The 18,954-nt window shown below is 40.9% G+C and overlaps 1 protein-coding gene across 5 annotated transcripts; it reads left to right on the plus strand.

The window, feature by feature from the left end:
* The first annotated feature begins 42 nt into the window (after window positions 1-42).
* Window positions 43-17,983, plus strand: DNAJC12 (DnaJ heat shock protein family (Hsp40) member C12). 5 transcript variants are annotated; one of them, XM_064662312.1, is made up of 7 exons: window positions 43-159; window positions 1,872-3,461; window positions 3,634-4,076; window positions 6,640-6,718; window positions 8,582-8,721; window positions 10,183-10,381; window positions 12,116-17,983. In XM_064662312.1, exons 3-7 carry the CDS (start codon window positions 3,999-4,001, stop codon window positions 12,208-12,210), a joined length of 591 nt encoding a protein of 196 aa, XP_064518382.1. In that variant the 5' UTR covers window positions 43-159; window positions 1,872-3,461; window positions 3,634-3,998; the 3' UTR covers window positions 12,211-17,983. The 5 variants fall into 5 exon arrangements, with proteins under 5 accessions (XP_064518382.1, XP_064518385.1, XP_064518384.1 ...); XM_064662313.1 differs by lacking the exon at window positions 43-159 and having other exon boundaries at window positions 544-2,096; window positions 2,807-3,461; XM_064662311.1 differs by lacking the exon at window positions 43-159 and having other exon boundaries at window positions 544-3,461.
* Window positions 17,984-18,954: the final 971 nt, after the last annotated feature.

The raw sequence follows: 18,954 nt of genomic DNA on the forward strand, positions 1-18,954 counted from the left end.
TTCCCTGCCTGTCCCTGCCTCCCCCTACCTACCCCTGCTTCTCCCTGCCGTCGCCTGCCTCCCCCTGCCTCCCCCTGCTTCTCCCTGCCGTCCGTGCCGTGTGCCTGCCCGGGGACGGTGTGCGCCGGCACCTCGGGCTCACGGTCGGCATGCTCGAAGGTACTGCCCCTTGTCTTCTGGGATAACACCTTAGCCCCCTGTCCTCTGGGATAACACCTTAGCCCCCTGTCTTCTGGGATAACACCTTAGCCCCCTGTCCTCTGGGATAACACCTTAGCCCCCTGTCTTCTGGGATTTTGTACCGCGGTGCTCCCGAGCTGCAGGAGCCTTCTGTGGGGTCAGCGCCCGTCTGAACAACGGCTCCTGGACTTGCTCTAATAGCAGCCCCAAGTTCATTCGTTCCCACGTGCCCTGGAGGGGTGCTGGTCTCTGTGGTGCCCGCTGGTTTTCTAGCGATCTCTTTCGTTATGTGATGTGTAGGGGCGGTCCTTGGTGCCGTACTGTGATGCCGAAGCGGGGCCGTCACCGCGTGGCAAACACGGAGGTACCGAGCCTGGGCTTTCCGTGCTGTAGCGCTGCTTTCTGCCCCTGGGTCTGGGCTGGAGGCAACTCGGCTACATATTTAAATATTTTTTAATGTTGCTGCTCAACATCACAAGCTGTTTGCAGAAGAGTTTTAGTGAATTTAGTACAATGGAATCCCTAGGTTTAGTGACAAGACTCAGATTACACAGGTAGAATTTCCTCCTTTCAGGCCTTGATAGCTGACAGCTTTTAAAAGATTTGGCTTGAGATTGTTGTCACATGGGTTTTGGCTTTGAAAGGGATTATTTTATAGATAACTGACTTTATGGGTGGTCTATGTATTTGTAGGGGAGGGAATTATTTTTTTTGTGTGGTTCTTTCAGGTATTAACAACCCTGAAAAATACGTACCTGCCATTTTCCACACTGTCTCAAAACGAGCTGCTGAGAAACCAGATGTGAATCAGATAGTTTTTATTATTCTGTTCAAATTTATATGCAAGCATTCTTCTTCCTTACTGAAGCTGAGGCAAGAATCAGATTTCTTAAGAAGCACATGCAAAGTGGTTTTGTCAGCATATAAAGGAGAGGTGGGGCTTTAATGTTCTTGTTTTGGTGGTTATTTATGTGAAGACTGCGTTCTAAGGAAGAAAATCTGTAAGTGATGTAGATATAGCATCTGAAGGTATTGGTGAGGGAGTAACTTGAGGATACTAAAGCTGCCTCTGATATTGCAGACATTTATCACAGTAATAATGGTGTTGCAGTAGTTACCCTTAGTTTGGGAAGTCTGTTTGGCAGTGCTTGGGTCCTCTTTTATTTCTGCTTCTCTGAGCTTGTGTGGGGACAGGGATGGAGCATGAAATGCAAAACTCAAACGAGTTATGTTGTGCCTTGAACTTGTAAATGTGCACTCTGCCCTGAGGAAGCAAAACCACTGAAGTCAGTTGAGAAGAAGTGGTCCTGGAAGATCTGGTGTATTTAGAGGAATAAATTCAAATAGATTTCCAGATCTTGCTGCTTTATTTAAAGGGCCATTTTTGACTTTTACAAGGTGTTGGTAAACGTCCTGTTATACTGAACCAGAATTTAGTTTCGCACTTGGCTCTAAACGAGCAAAATGTTGGTCTGTGCTAGGACTGAATAGGTGTGGTTTGTTGGTGGTTGGGTACAGAGAACAAATACGAGATTTCCTCACTTCCAGAACTGTTTGTACCTCCTGAGCAACACTAACCACAGCGTGTGCAGGCAATAATATGTGCCATATCCTGTGCTGTGATTCCATTTCAAATAAACTTTATGTCCTGGGGCTAATCTTTGGGGTTTTTTCCTGTGTAGTACGTACAGGTTCTCTTGTTCTCCTTTTTGATGATGCTGTGGGAGTTGCCCCACTGAAGTCAGGAGGAGCAGTAGAAGGCTGAGTTGATATTCGGTGTCAGTGTTTTGTGTCCTCCGTACACAAACCTTCAGGCCCTTTGTGCCCCAAGGCCTGGGGGTGTCCAGGGGGCAGGGGCACAGCTGTGGGCACTGCTGCAGTTTGGATCAAAGCCCTTTTTTGTTTGGCCTCAGCAGGTGAGTACAGATGGGACCAGGGCTTCAGCGAGCACATTCCCCGGGAACGAGCAACTTCCAAGTCTTGGGGGTTTGTCACTGGAATCCAGCTCTTGGGCCTGCAGCTCCACAAAAATAGCCCCTGGACTGGAAAAGGGTTAAAGAGCCTTCCCTTTCACCTTTGGCAAATATGCAAGGAATACTTGGAAAAGAAAGGGATGTCAGGAATGCTGTTGGGAGGAGGGACAGCTGTTTGTTTTTTGTCCTCCCCAAAGTACATTCTATTTAAATATTTACATATTCTCTTGCTGAAAGGCTTTAATTTATTTTCTATACTTTTCTGATTTATTATTAAGTTATGAATTTAATTTAATGGGTGGAGACAGATTTGTAACTGCTAATTCTTCCACTTCAAGTTGAAAAAGCATTTCTGTCATTTTTTTCACTCAGAGAAATATGATGGTAGAATTTTCTAACAGATTTAAATGGTTTCATCGAGGCTAGTGCTTTGTCTTTTAATATTATTGCTTGTTTTCATGTACTTTATATAGTTTGTAATCTCAGTAAGCTATCTGAACATCCAGTAAAACTAGAAAACTTGAGACAATACTACCTTGAAGAGAAAGCAGTGGAAGACTAATAATAAATGTCATTGCAGAACAGTAATAACGTAGATAATAAAGGAAAGCACTTGTAAATGCAAAAATTATATATTTGTTATTCATAAACAGCTCTGAATGGCCACTGGGTCCTTCATTGATTCACACATACCTGTCCCAGCCTTGATCACACCCTGGGGATCTGTTCTGCACAGACTGCCCTGCAAAGTCACTGCATCTAGAATTGTGTACCTACTGAAGGCATCTGTTTTAAGTATTAGTTTAAACAATCAGCAGTATTTAATGACATGAAGCATCTTGGATTACAAAGCTCCTGCAGGGATGGGAAAAGTATAAACAGAGTTCCTGAGACTCCGGAGGAAACGCTTCAGCACATGGTTGGTATTACACTTGGGAAGTAATCTTCTGAAATAACAGATCATGGAAGACACCAGTTGTGTCTGTAGTCTTTGCTGGGCTGAGGCCTTGGTCACTAATCATGGTTCAAAATTAAAGGTGTTTCACTTCAGTGTAAAATGAGTTTTACAAGGAACATGTTTGCACGCAGTACAGACCTTCAATACACAATTTGAAAGTAATTTAGCATGAGGAAGAGTCCCTGTTTAATTTGATAATAGTATAATGCCTTTGGATAGTTTTAATTGTCAGATACATGACTGATACACAGGAGCTATTTGGTTTTGAGGAGTGGTGTGTATGTACCCGAGGAAGCCTTGGAGAGTTGATTGCCCCATTTTTGTTGAGGTGACTGACAGCCTTTGGCAAGGTCAGTACCCTGTAACCATTGTTTTGGATGTATTCCTTACTCTTTTCTATAATTACCCATTTAATCCCCTTGTCAAAAACTGTGGCAAAAGTTGCAATTAAAAATCGAGCAGCAGATGTATTTGAGTAGGCTCAGGGGCAGGGAAGCCTTTAAGCCTGTGCACGGTTTGCAGTTGTCACACAGGTACTGGCGTGAGCGGAATCTCGGCCAGGATTCGGTCAGTGCCCAGAACTCTGGGCTGGGCGGGATCCTCAGTTTAGCGTTGAAGTGACTCTGGCAACTACAAATCCCAGGGAGCATTGCTGGGAGCAGGGTTGTGCAGGAGGGTTGGCATCCTGCAGGCACCAATGGCAGCCGAGAACTCCTGTGATCCCTGCGTGTCAGCTGCCAGCGCTCCAAAGCACCGGAGAGAGCTGGAGAGCGGCGTGGGAGCTGCCTGTTGCCCTGGGCTGATTTAAAGTCCTGTGTGAGCTCTGAATTGATATTGTGTTCTACAACCTCTGTGCCGGCTGGAAAAAGCCCGTGGGAGTAGTGCCGATGGATGCGATTCTGAACTGCAGCGCGGAGGATTTGGAGGATTACTACAACTTGCTAGGATGCGACGAGCTGTCGACGGTAAGAACCTTCCCTCGCGCCCCCCCCCCCCCCTCCCCCCGGTTAATCACAGTTTGGATGTGCTCGGCTGTCCGCGGGGGATTTGCGGGCAGGACTGTCTGAAATGCCTGGTGAACCTTCTTTCTTGCCACTTGTAGCATCTCCCTTGGAAAGCTCGGTTTTCTGATGTGTGCACCGACGTGAAGAGCCCAGAATGAGGTTAAAAGTACCCTGTAGAACAGGAATGTGCTACGGATACAGCCGAAATAATGGTTTATTTATTAGTGTAGATCAACGAGTGGTATGGTTAGGAATCACAAGCCAACTGCATACATGTGACAGCATCCAAATAATATTTTGGAATATGTTACCGGTTTTGAAAAATGAAAAGAAGCTATTTATATGCTGCTAATACGATGAATGTTTATATAGCTATAGGGCACTGATAACGCTGCTGAGTTTCGCAGGCCCTGTACATATTTCACGTTTTTTTAAACCGTATTCATTGGTTCAGAGGAAAAACAAAAACAGTATCTCTTTTTTGTTCATCATATTACTGGTTTTAAGTGCTATTTTTAATGACATTAAAATACCAGCTTTCCTAATTTGTTTCGGTAGCAGATGTGTTCTTTATAATGAGACATCTAGCTAAGCAATTGTTGAGTGATTTGTAGCTAAAACAAGTGTGCTTCATTCTAAAGGTGTCCGTATAACATTTTTTTGAAAGTCTGGTATGCTAATTTTTTTTTTTTTTTTAAATTTAACTGTTATATTAACTGGAATTGTCTATCTGTTTTGGAAAAGGAGCTTTGATTACTCTGCTGTAATGAGAGATGTATTCAGTGGGGGTAAAAGCTGTATTTTGCCCACTAAATTTAATCTCTCGCCTGTCCTAGTGGTCAAGTGTAAAGGTCAAGAGGAGACATCTTCGTTGTGTCTCAGAAGGAAATGTAAAGCTTTTCCTGAGGAAACTCCCAGAAGGGATCCCAGCAGAGGGCAGTGCTCAGGTCTCCGTGCAGGCTTGTTTCGCAGATGCTGTTTCTCATTTTCTACCTCACACCAGTTCCTTAAGATCTTAGCAATTAACGAGCAGTTCGAGTACATCTGATAACGATTTTTCAAGTTGCTTAAAATGAAATTAAAAAGCTGGAATAAATGCTAGTGGGCCCTGAAGAACAAGCTGTCAAGTACTGTTTGTTGAGAGAAGCAGCAGATGTTGCTGCCTTGTTTTTACCATAGTGAGGTCACAGGCTGACTGAGCCCTGGGATCAGCTCCCTTCAGGATGCTGCACAGCACTGCTAAAGTCTAACAGAAATTTGGAGCATTACAAGTGTTTTGCAGCCTCCTTTGTACATGCAGTCAAGTATTTGTAGCAGCACAGACTTCCTCTGCTACTGTACAGATTTTAACTGCGAAGTTCCCCTTTAAGTAACTTTTGAGATGGTAGCTGGCTATACAGTAACCAGCTTCATCAAGTTCTCTGTAGCATATATGTGTTCTTAAGTGTTGTACTGACTGGAAATACACCACATTACATCTGTTCCTCCAGAAGAAGCCACTGAGAAGAGGGAAAATGTAGAATTCTTAAGATACCACCATAGACCACATTTTTTCCCAGCATATGCCAACAAAATTTGGCCAGCTACTTGAGCGAACTGTGATTTTATTCTAAAGGAAAAATGTTATGAGCCTTAATTTTGAAATAAGTAATTTAAATTGTATGTAGCTTTCATGGTTTGAAGGATGAGGAATTTATATAAACAGCCTTTCTTGTATGGGAAAGAATAGTAACTAATTGATACCTCAGGGTGAATTGTTGTGAAAGCTTAAGCTGTGCTGGAAGGATATAAAGAAGTTTTGGCTTCTAAATTACAATAAGCAGAAAGATACTTGGAAAAGCACTAAACATTTGAAAATCTAAGCTGATGTCCACTCCAGTGGTTTCCTGTATTTTGTTAACTGTTGTTATGTCTTTGTTTTTCCAGTGGTTGTGATACTTTACGGTACTACAAACTGTGTGGGAACTTGTAATTCACTAATAAATGTGCTAATATTGATTATAAATCTATTCCAAGCCAACCTTTTTGCACAGAAAATTAACTTGACAGAAAGAATCTGAACTGCTAGCAACTAGCTAGAACTGCTAGATGGAAAAGCCACGTGGTGCTGGCTGAATTTCCTATGAAGAGGATGTGGAGAAAGCCACCTAATCCCACAATTTGATCTTCAGAAGTAAAGAAGGAGTTAGAGTTGATTAAACAAAGTAAAGAGCAGCTGAAGTGAGGCATTTTGCCTGGGTGGTCAAATGCCTTTACACATTTTTCTTAGAGCCAACTTGCCATATTGGATGACTGAGCTTCATAAAAAGAAGACTGAGTGCATGGAAAATGAAATTAAGTAAACAGTGTCACTGGCAGATGGTTGTTGTTACCTACTTTGCTTGTACTAAAGGTTGTAAAAATGAATAGGACAAAATCTTTCAGCATTCTTAGTTAATTTTCCCAGCCCCTTTCAAAAATCAAATTTGAAAACCTTTTCTGTGTCTACCTATTTAACTACTTTAAATCTCAATATTCTCTTTAGGTTGAACAAATTCTTGCAGAATATAAGATTAAAGCCCTTGAATGTCATCCTGACAAGCATCCTGGAAACCCCAAAGCAGGTATGTATTATATCCTGTTTAAAAACAATTAACATGTCCAAGATACTAAATTCAGCCGTAAAACTTTGTTAAATGTTCCTTCCCCTCCATTATATTTTAATCATCATGTGTACTGAGCATATTCTACTTAAATAGTAAGCTTTTAATATTCTTTTCTAAGACTTGCACACATCTAGGTGATAGTGCAGGAAGACACATGTTGAATTTTTTTGGTTTTTAGGATTTTTTTTTTCCCCGTCGCTTGTTTTTCCCCCAAGAGCAGGGACCTGAGCTGTGAGGACTAAGCAGCACCTGAGTTATTTGGATCCAGTCTTACCTATTCATAACCACAGACAGGTCTGGTCAGTACTCACCCACGTCTGAGGAGTTTATATTCTTATGTTCTGATCATGATTTTAATCCCCCACCAAAATTTGGTTGTTGAATAATTTAATATGCTTCTCATTTTAAATAACACACGAAACTTCTTCTTTGGATTCTTCCTATTAGTTTAACTATAAACTATAAAGCAGGGCTTTCCTTTCCTCGGTGAGTTCACAGGAGAGGAGGGGGCTGTGGGTGTTTAAAAAGTAAAGTAGGTGGCATTTTTGACTTTGAGACCCCCTGAGATTTGCTGTTTGACAGACAATCTACCACCTATGAACAGTAACCTGATCACTAATATTTATTCAAAAATGGTAGCACAAGTACCAATGAAATCAACTTTGCCTGCAGAAAATTCTGGCTACTGCAGCAGGGAAATGAGATTATTCCAGTGTCCAGTTCTATCTGTGTACCCCTGGTCTGTGTCATATCTCTCCCTCCTAATCAATTGAAACTAAGTAGCTCAAAAAAGAGAGGCCAAATGCCAAGTATCAAACCAGCTTTGTTTGTCAAGAAGAAGTGTTTTATGCTCTATTTAACTGAATATGCTGTATTTACTTTAAATACCTTTTTATGCTACTGGTAAAAGTTTATATTTTTTATTTCATTGGCTTAAAGCTCAATAAAGAGTAATTAAAGTAGACCTTTTCTTTGTTGAAAACTAGTAACACTATAAGGAAACCTAATAGAACTGGCCCCTCAACCTGTTGTCTCTTGTTTGATTTGTAGTTACCAATTTTGATTAGTGTTTGGGCATAGTGTATTTCAAAAGAAATCTCTCTAATTTGTAGACTGGAATAAATGAATAATAGATCACTGTAAATAGGTGAGTCATAGATAAGGTCTAAATCTTTATAACCCTTCTACAAATAGTAACATGCAGCTGCATCCTTAGTAACCGTTTCATGAGAAATGACCCTGTAGGGAAGAAGGAGAGCTCTCATTCATACAGTCTGGTATTCAGGATGACATTTTAGCATATATAGAGAGGGCACACCTAACAAAATGCACAAGTTAATTAATTTGAACTGTCTTTAGATTATTCTTCTTGCTTGTCAATGTCTGCTTGTCTGTTTTTCCCCTTTTCATGTTTTCCTGGTGGTATACCTTTCTCTGACATCCTTGCTTCTGTAGATCCAAGTGTGTTCCTTCTAAGGAGTGTTGCTCTAATTTCCTTTTTTCAGGTTGTCTGCAAGGGCTGACTTGTGCCTTTTGCCTGTGTACTCTATAAGGTTCTCTCAGCTTAAATTTAGGAGCTTTTGAAGCCAATAGACTAAGCAGCATTTTGTTCCTCATTTGAAAGGGTATCAGCTGTCCACCAAAGGTGTTCCCAGCACCAGCTACAGCTGTGCAAGCTGGGAGCAGAACAACTACATCCCTCATTGACTGGCTTCTCCTTCTGCCTCCTCTGTTCTGTTTGCTCTGGGCCGTTGTTGGCATCTGAATTCAGTGCTTTGCAAACAAATACAGGCTTTAGCATCCTTTTGGTTTGTGTTCTAGTGGAGAGTTTCCAGAAGCTGCAGCAAGCTAAGGAGATTCTCACTAACGAAGAGAGCCGGGCGCGCTACGATTACTGGCGACGAAGCCACATCACCATCCCCTTCCAGCAGTGGGAGGCCCTGAGCAGCTCCGTGAAAACGGTTGGTGCTGTCTAAGTTGGGCCTTCAGGAGGAGGGGAAGGTAGGGCTGGGCCAGACAAAAGGGTGCAGCAAGTGAGGGGATGAGTTCCAGCAGTGGTGGGGCTCGGGGATAGGAATAGCGCGGAGTGATTCCTTCACTGTGGATGTGCAGGAAAAATTGCAGGGCTATAGGAGCCCGTTCAGAAGGGCGTTAGACCAGTAGTTTTAGAGTGAATTTATCAAGTTGCTGCTTTTGTGTGTGTGTTACAGGAAGTTTAGGGGGCCCCCTGGTGGTCTGGTGGTTAGGATGCGGTGCTCTCACTGCTGCGGCCCGGGTTTGATTCCCGGTCAGGGAACCCCTCTGGGCAGATGGAGCTCATCAGCCCTGTAAGGCCATCCATCTAAGAGAAGGTCACTCTAAACAAACCCACGTCCTGAGGACCTCGCTGCCACCGTCTGAGCTTCGCTCGGCCCCGGCAGGTGAACCTTAGGATTAAAGGGTGGGCTCAGTTCAGCGCACACTGTGTCTCACCTAAAAAATCTACTGCGCAGGCTCGAAGGGTAAAGACCTTTCCCAAATCTTCGTTCGCGGAGACTGGCCATACTAAGCACACTAAGCACAGGAAGTTTAAGTAACTTGAGGGCTGTTTCCAAATGCTTCAGCGTGCCTTGTTTTTGTGGGAAACTTTTATTTCTTTTCAAAGTTAGATTAAAGCTGGGACCTTTTTATAATATATTCTCTTTTGGTATATTGCTTATCAGATAGGTTTTCATGCTATCTGATTAAAGAAAGAGCTCACTGAAAAATCCAGAAGATAGGTTCCTTTAAACCCCGGGCTTCACACAGGGCTTTGGAGGGACTCTGCTGGGCTAGTGGGATGACTTGTGACAGAGGCAGATGTTCTGAGAGTTGTTTTCCCTCATAATTTTGCTACTGTGTTCCTAGCAGATCTTAATTCCATAATATTTGATTTTTTTTTTCTGCCTTATTAGAGTGAGTGATAGTTACAAGTCTATATAGTCATATTTTAAGACAGGTGAATAGAAGTTTCCTTGGTTAATTCTGCCCACCTCAGTTCTGCTTAGGAGAGAAGTTTGAGCCTCTTCAACTAAAGCTTTATGCCTGAGCTTCAGTGTTTGCTGTTAGTATGCCATGTAACTGAGTTCAGTTCAGCTTTGAAGAAGAACATTTCTGAAGTCACCCAAGCCCTCTTAAAAAATTTTATGTCTGAATTCCTGGCAGAAGAAACTGGAAGAAAGGTCCTTAGAATTATCTGATGCAGTTGTTCTTCATCCCCATGTGACATGAACTGTCCTCTCCAATGCTGTGACATGTAACTATGCTTTCCCCTGTCCATTCACCTGCAAGCTTCTCTTAATATGTGCTTTGTTTAACCATTAATTACAACAATATAAGAAAGAAAAGTTCATTACTTCTTTTTTACAGCACAGGAATTAGTTACTTGTTATTTATTCCTTTAGTCAATGCACTGGGCTGTCCAAAGTAAGAAGGACCAAATGCTGGAGGCCCCTGACTTCAGTAATACCAACATAACTAATGAGATTTGGACCCAACAGATGGAAAACAATGAAGATGGATTGTTGGGAGGGAACAGAGAGCAAGATGATGTTGCAATTCCTGATGTGAAACCACAGTCTTCAAAGAATCCAGACTCCCCAAGTAAGTGAAAACAGCAGTTGCAGAAAATTGCAGTTTCCAGGGATTGGCCTGAAATGGGGGCTTTTAATCATGAGCAATTCTCCTTCAGAATAATATGTTTAACTGGTAGTTTTTTTCATGATTTTGGGTTGGAGTTTTGGTTTTGAGGTTTATGCTTTTTATTATTTATTCCGAAGTTTTCAGACCTTTCTTCTTCCTTACCCCATGTTTCCTTACTTGTTTTCTAGTAAACCCAGAAAACTGGCGAGGAAGAAGAAAAAAAAAAGCTTTAACCAAAATGAAAAGTTTAGTTTTGCTGCTATATGAAAAGGAAAAATTTTAAAAAAGGCTGTTATTTTCAGTGACTTTTTAAAAAAATAACTTTTAAAACTATTGAGTAAAATATTTAGGTTTTGTTTTCTATCCAGTATTTATTCCTTTTGAGCAGTTTGCATCTGATGAGTTAATGAGGTCTAAAATTTGAGACTTGAAGGCTTCTTTTGTATTCAAACAGGTTTAAAATAGTGCATGCAACCAGAATAAATGTGTATTTCAAAAGTGTCACCTACCCAGTCAGTACTTCTGTCTGTTGTTTAGGTCAGTGTGCCTGATCAAAGTTTACTTACCACAACAGCCACCCTCTGTTCTGCCTGATCCTTCAGGAGTTTCAGAATCTTAGGTTTATATTATCAGAGAACTATTATTAAACAAAGTCCTGTAATTTTTTTTTTCCCAATTTGATCAAACAGGAAATTAAGTTCAGCTGTGAGGATAGCAATCCCAACCACTTGTGGAATGCAGAAAATAGATGAGAAAATTACACAAACAAATGTATGTCAGGCCTGAGCGAAAACTTGATATTGAAAAATTATGCTCTATAACTTTACACTATTTGCCCTTTTTTGGTAATTAAATCATCACTATATCCCTTGTAGAACAGTAAAATTTTGAAGTAAAGAAAAAATCATCCTGTTTCTTGTAATGGTGAATTTTCTTTGCAGGCATCTTCTTTCTCAGGGTTGTTGGTTTGGTTTTTTTTTTTAGGTTTTAATTTAATTTCCAGATATTTGAATGGGAAAAATATCAAACCCATTAAGCACCTACTTAATTTATCCAGTAGGCATATATTTACATTAATAAATGTTGATATTATAATATATTTATTTGAGAGGGTCTGTATGTACTTCAGTGTTTATACTTAATGTTAGAATATTGATAATGCTTTTGTTTTGATCCAGGAAAAATTGCTACATTGGATTCCACTTTTAAACTGTGATATTTTCAGTTCCTATCTGCTGGTCTGTACAAATTACAGACTACAACTCAACATAGCTCTTTCAGCCTGCATAAGAGATTTTAACACTAATTCTGCTAATAGGTTTCATTTTCCTGATATAAGAAAATCACATTTTAGTATTAACTGGCAGATTTATCATGTCACCATCTGTCTCTTCTTCTTTAGATTAAGCCAATGCAATTGGTTCAGTTTAATTTTGTGAATCCTCTTTTGCAGACTGCTGTTGTTCTTGCTGTTCTCTTTTGGACTCTTCTCAGCTGATCTATACTTTGAAGTTTGGTGTTTGAGTTCTTGTTTAAACGTGTCAAGAATCCTGACCCTGCTGGTCAGGAGCACTGGAAGTGACCAATTTTTTATTTACTTTTTTTTTGAGGAAGACTATCAAGTATTATTTCAGACAACTTAATTTTTTACTTAATTTATAATAACTTACTTGCCTTTCTCTTTTTCTTTCTCAGGATTTTCAGAGGGAAATTACTGGCACTTGCGTTTCCGCTGGTCAGGTGATGCTCCATCAGACCTGCTGAGGAAATTCAGAAACTATGAGATCTAAAATGCAAAATATACCAGAGCATGAGATCACGTGTTCGACAGTGCAGTATTTTTGTTTGTCAGCAGTTATAAGTTATTTGTGTTTTGTACTCACTCATTGTAACGTGAACGTTGTTCCAATCACTGTCTAAATACTGGTTTAACACACGTGCTGTGAGCATTGCAGGTGGAGGTCTTTTTGTTTAACAAGCAAAGCCTTTTCAGTATTAACATGAAATGATTTTGTGAAGTTATCTAGTATCTTATATATTGTTTCTTGTATTCTGAAATACTGTGTAGTGGTTAATATTTCTCTGAGTGCTGTGATGTTATAAAGAACATACTCTCAGAAGAACCAAAAGCCAATGTTGGACTTCAGGGTATCATTCTGTTCAGAGATGACCATCCTAAAGCTCTTTGACAATGAACTGTAAACAAAACTGTGCTTATTTCTGAACTCTGTGCTCTGGTTCACTTCTCCATGGCATTGTACTCACTGCAGTGATTTATAATGCAGGCAATCACAAACTTAACTTGTTGGAGAATTGTGATCTTATGATAGAGATGAAAAAAGAAGGCTCTTATTATCCAAGAAGGTCACTGTGATAGATCAAACACTCCTAAAATATCTCTTAATTTCTACCCTAACGAGTACAGCTATTTGCACCAGCTATTTGTTTTGGAAGGCAGTTCCAAAACTTTACTTGTCCAGGTAGCAATGTTTTTTAATTAAGATTTATTGGTGGACAACTGATCCTCCTTGTTATGTGTGCCAGCGTTGTCCTTTGGCTTCACAGCAATTTCCCACCCTGCTCAGGTGGGGGTCGACATGGTTTTATCAGGGTTTTGTATGGTAGGAATGAAGAATCGGAGAAGTCAGCACTAATGTGTACAAAATCTCACATGCTAGGTTTTTGATATTTTGGGCAGCTTCTCAAATTCTACATAGTTGTTTATTTATTTTGTATTTGCTTTCTTCTTTGCAAATCTGGCTAATATGTCAGACATTGTGGTTTTGTGTAGGCAGATAATTCCATCAGCAGCAAATAAAACTGCCTGCATACAGAAAAGGGGTTGCTTTCATCTTTTTAATTAAATCTTTCACCCACCACAGAGATCCCTTTAGAATTTCTTATTATTTGTACCCTCAGTGGGTAAAAGCTTAAGAGAGCTTAAGTTATGCATCTTGGGCATCTCACTGGGAAGTATAACCTGAAAAGTACAGTGTTCTGCCAGCATGGAAACAATGCTATGGTGGTGTCTGTCTCCCTCATGCAGGGCTGATGTGCTGACTGACCTACTGTGCTTCTCCTTGCATATTTTGCAGCTAGAAACATTATAGAGATGAGATTAATAATTCTCTAATATCTGGTAAATGTAATCAGTCTTTTTTTTTAGTGCATTTGCTGCTTTACTTCATACAAAGGTATTTGCTCAAGAAAGACTTTCAGTCCATATTATAAAGAGGGATTGTAAACAGTGTCAAACAGTAGTAATAGAAGAAACTCTGGTTCATTTGAAGGATATACAGTAATAGGGAACAATTTTCCCTCTAACAAAAAAATGGGAATGCAGCCAGCTGGAGCACTTTGAATCAGGTGGCAGCTCAGATTCTCCTCTCACCATTTCGCTTGCCAGTAAAAGTGAAAGGGGGTAGTTGGATGGATGATTTAGCACTTAATGAGCTGGTTTCTCTTGAGAAGTGAGTACACAATAGACCTTTGAACAGCAGGCTCATTGTTGGTGTCATTAAAACTGATGTGATTAGCCAATTATTGCACGGTTTGTTTTGGCAAAGAACCTTTGGGTGTTTGTTCTGGATGAATAATTGCAGATATTTGGAAGACTCTTAGCCTAGTGAAAGCTGATGGCAAAACTTGTGTTTTGCAACATGCCTGCTAGAGATCAGTATTGTAATTTGTATTTGCCCTCTGAAGAGGGCAGGTTTATAACTGGTGCTCCAGAACACCAATACCATCAATACAGCCTTTTTTCTTTTTCTATTTCTCTGTGTGTTAAACTTGAAATGGTTCTGTATTTCTCAACTAGAGTTGAATTAACGTATTCCTAGCAGAGCAAACCCAGGGATACTGGAAGGCCAGAGGAACTTGTGCAACTTTTTGCTTTTTTTCCCCCCAAAAAACAGGTGGGACCTGACCTGTTGGCTGGTAACAATAGTTAGCTGGAATAAGTGGGCAGCCTAGTTCTTCATCATGTAAGAAAGTAAAGAAATAAACACCTGACAAAATAGTCAGTGTTAGATGACTCAGGGTCCACCCTCCGAGGGTAAGCTGCTTCTTTGCCTTTTTTTTTTTTAGAAGTTTTTCTGCTAGTAGCATGAAAAGACCCAGCAAATATTCCCCATGACATTTTTATCTACAGTGTGGTGCCTCGGCCTGGGCAGTGGTGAGCACGTTACACACTTCACATGCTTAAATTTTGACTGGGTCGGGAGTTGTGAGGTGGATCTCAGGCTCTGAGAGGATGTGATAACGAGCCAGTGGTCAGGTGTACCTGGTTTTCAGTGGCACACAGAGAATGTAACTTGCTTTACAAAGTGGAAACAACTGCAAGAGGTTGGTTGTGGGGGTGGGGAACAACAGTGACAAACCTGGACACGACATGTTAGATTAGGGCCCTTGAGTCTCAAGCTGGAGGAACAGGGCAGTTCTCTGCAAGTGATGGTAAGGTCTCATTTTCTTTTTTAGCACTTCTTGTGAGTTGTTTGGGTGGGTAACAAAGGGCTCTGAATGTTCTGGGTACCTGAGGGGTCTGACTTGGTGTGTGCTTCCATCACAACAACTGAGCATTACCGTGCTGGAGTGCTACAGCTCTGAATGACTTGGTATGAGAATAAACTGAGAGGTGAGCCCAGCTCCTCTGGAGTCCAGTCAGAAGTGTTAATAAAGCTTGGCCATTAGTGCACTTGTGAGGGCTGAAAAGCTTCAATGTGGAAGTTATGAGATAGCAGATGGGGGTGCAGGTGGATGATGACAATAAAATACAGAGAATGGGGCATGTTGTTGAATGCTGTGTTTCTACGTGTTTGAGACTGTATTTGTAAGATCAGAAATTAAGCAACTATTTAGCCAGTTGTTTACAGTGTAACTGAGCAGCTGGGGGGGACCCTTGAATTATGTAAAATTATTATAATTTTATTTACTGCTGTCATACTTGTTGTGCAAATGTGGAATATATAAGACCGAGAATGTTCTAGTTCTTGACAAACTTATTGTTTTGCCAGTATTTGCTAGGTTGTTTTGCCAACACTTCCCAAGTAGCAATGTAAGAGTTAAAGTTTGGATGATGAATACAGACAGTATATGACTTAAAATCTCAGGCTGAGTAATGCTGAATGATAGGTAAGGTTGTTTCCTGAATGTTCTTTTCCTCTTTAAATGAGATTAAAAAAAAAAAAAAAAAAGTAGTTTATAAGTTTTATAGTAGAAGCAAGTATCCTGATGATGATTAAAATAGATACTGGGTAGCTTTAATTTCCTGAGCATGAACATTGCTATCTTACCTTCCCAGCAGCTCATCTCTCATTTCAGGATATGAAAGTGTAAGCAGTGAGACTGTTGTAAAGCTGATGAAATTACACAGCTAAAGATAAAGCACCTCAGTAAGTTGTCAGGCTCTGTCACTGTCAGATGGGGAGACGTTTATCAGTTAGTTCATGCTGGGTATTTTTGTGGCAGCCCAGTGTACACACTCATCCTGCTGTTCCAGGAGTTGCCAAGCCTCCCCATGATGGCAGGCACTGGGTCTGTGTGTGCTTTCACCTTCACTGTGTTTAGTCTCGTCTCCCTCTGGTGTTAACGAAGATGAGACTCTTCAGGTACTCTGTTTGTCCCAGCTTTGAAGGGCTTGTGTCTGAGTTATTACAGTGGTACACAGGATAAACTTGGAGCTTTTAAATGTTTCAGGTCTCTGATGGATATTCTAACCTGTCACAGGTGATGGATGCTGGAGAAAATGATTTTTCTTTCCTCTATTCCAACTTCACACTGGTTTGCTCTTTCTCCCTTCTTCTGGAGCAGTAAGGGAGAGGGGCTACTTCTAGAAAATGAAGTTTTTTGCCAAAGTTCAGAAGGTTTCCAGCTCTGATATGTGTTGTGGTACTCAGTGCTTTGGACAAAATGATTTGCCTGCTGCTTTGTCAAAAGTGCTTCTCTTAAAATACGGAAGGACTCTTGGCACCAAAGGCAGACAGCTTTTCTAGGGAGATGCAGTTTGACTCTTGGGCGTCAGTCCTTACAGAAACGACTTTGTTAGGATTGTCAGAGCTGGTCATTCATTTCCATGGAGCCCCCAGATTCTGGCTGGGTGGAGAGAGGACTGTCAGCTCCTCCTCTTCCTCACAGACTTTGTGCAACAGACTTTGTGTGAATGATGTCTCTGGGTGGGTGGTGGGCAGGAGAATGAGCAGAAAGGCCCAGAGGAGTAAGAGACTGTTGCAGCTCGTTGGCTCTGGGTGCCTTTGGTGTCTTCTGCTACCTGAGGTCCTGAGCCCAGGACGCTGGTGCTGTGTCTGGAGCTTTAGTAGGCTGCTTGGCAGTCCTTACTTATTTTCTTCTGTAATTACAAAAAATAACTGCAATTAAACCCATATGGTTCTTCCCCTTTAGTGCCTTGATGGGAACATTTTCATAACCCTCGCTGATGGGTGAGAGTGGGAAAGAACTTGGGTATTTGCTGCTGCTCTTTTTTCAACTGCAAAGTTTGGGGGGAAATCTCTTTCAAGTTGAAAAGGTTCACTGAATGCAAATACTTCCTTACATTGAGCAGAGTTTTGTTGTTTTTCTGACAGACTGGCCTCTTGTTTTTCAATATAAAATTTAAAATAAGGACATATTTTGGTGTCAGTCATTTGATATTTTCAGCCCCAGCATGGTCCAGTGAAAAGGACATCCTGAAGTAAACTTCCTAACAAACGTTTATTTGGGTTGGTGCTTTGCCTTCAGATTTATGAAAACAATGAAACATGTCTTTTGGAAATAAGACCCTGAAACTGGTCAGAAAAAAACCTGTCAACTTCTTCCATGATACAGTGGAAAAGAAGGATTAGCTTGGCCAATGTTTAGGAATTTGAGTCTTTTAATACTATCTCTTTATTAATTTGGAAAGCCCCCCAAAACTGCGTTACACAAAATAGTGTTTCTCCCTTCTGTTTGAGATTACAGAGGTGGGAAGAATCTTCAAATTATAAAGGAAAAAAAAAAATTAAATTCTTGGCTCATTAAACAAAATCAGGCCTTATATGTGGAAAATAGGGTAGTTTTTTTAAAGTTATCTGAAATGTGCACACTCCCTCAAAATGTTGATATTTTGCAGAGTGACTAACATGTACTGTTCTTAACACAAAATTTTAAGCTGCTGTGAGAATATAAATATGCTAAGGAGAAAGTAGCACGTACTGCACCTTGGCAAAGGATATATAAGTTGGTATTGAATTTAAAAACTGCCTCCTCTGCAATGTCTGAGATAAGATGTGCAATTCCAGTATCCACTGGCACATACTTTCACCTGTGAGAACTTAAGAGAAATGCCTTATATTATGGTCATATATTACACAGTCCCATTGTCAGTTATTTAGCAGTTTAAAATTCCCTTTAAAGTGTACCTTCTAACTTACATGTGCCCTAACAGGAACAAACACCAAAACCTGAAATCCCTGGAAAGCCTGGTTAGGGAGCTTTTTGAAATGTTCATATTTTGCTGCCAGCTTAAACAATTGTTTGTTTGTTCCCTCTTTTATTTTGTTCTGAGCAGGAATAAATCACTGTTTCCTTTTCTTCCTCTGTCTCTATTTTTTGATTAAATTAAGTTGCATTAACAAAACATGATCCTAGAATAAATGGGTTTGCATGTGTGTTTGTGTTGGGTTTTTTTCTCTTGTCTTTAAGAGAGAGAGAGGAGTGAAAAGTGGTTGTTCCTGCTCTGGCCTAATTTGGCCTCTGTGAAAATGGTCTTTTCCTTATTTCCAGCCTTTTCTTACGTGACTTGGTGAATTTTTCAGCCCTTCACTAATGCAGGAGCCACACAGAGGAGGAGACTAACACATCTGAGTGGTGCAAGTCAGTTTAAGCCAGTCAGAAAGAGGGGATTGAGGGGGCCTTCTTTTGTTTTTCTTGGTTCTTAGTTGCGAAATAACTTCCGTGGGGCTTTTTTCCCCGTCATTGCCAGATTTTGCATGTGTATGTGTGCATGTCATGCATGTGCAGAAGGTCATGAAGGGCTGGCAAAGATGATCTAGGACCCCCTCCATGGAGGTCTAGGAGGACTCGGACCAGCTTCCTTCACGAAATTGAAGATTCCATGGAGCAAATGCATTCCATACAGAGTAGCCTGCTGCTGACAGGGTTTTATTTATTTTGTATCAACTGTTGGACATGGGGGCAGGACAACAGTCCTTTGGGCAGGTCAGTACAATGTTTTTGTGTAAGGCATTGGATTAATCCTTAGCTTTGCACTTGGACACTGCCTGTCCTGTCCCCAGAGCCTGGACAGCGAGCTGTTAAAAGAACACTGATCCCCATGTGCCCTTCTCTCACCTCCACCAAGTGCTCTTATCACAGGTGCTTCAGATGCAATGCCAGAAACTTGCCCTGGGACCTATTGCTGTTATTTGTTGTCAGAAGTAGGAGAGGAGTGTGTAGGCCTGGCCTGATGAGCTGCAATAGGATAAATATTATAGGGGCAACAAAAACGATTAAGGGACTGGAGCATCTCTCCTGTGAGGAAAGGCTGAGGGAGCTGGGCCTGT

Source organism: Pseudopipra pipra, chromosome 8, assembly GCF_036250125.1.
Source record: "Pseudopipra pipra isolate bDixPip1 chromosome 8, bDixPip1.hap1, whole genome shotgun sequence".
NCBI lineage: Eukaryota > Metazoa > Chordata > Aves > Passeriformes > Pipridae > Pseudopipra > Pseudopipra pipra.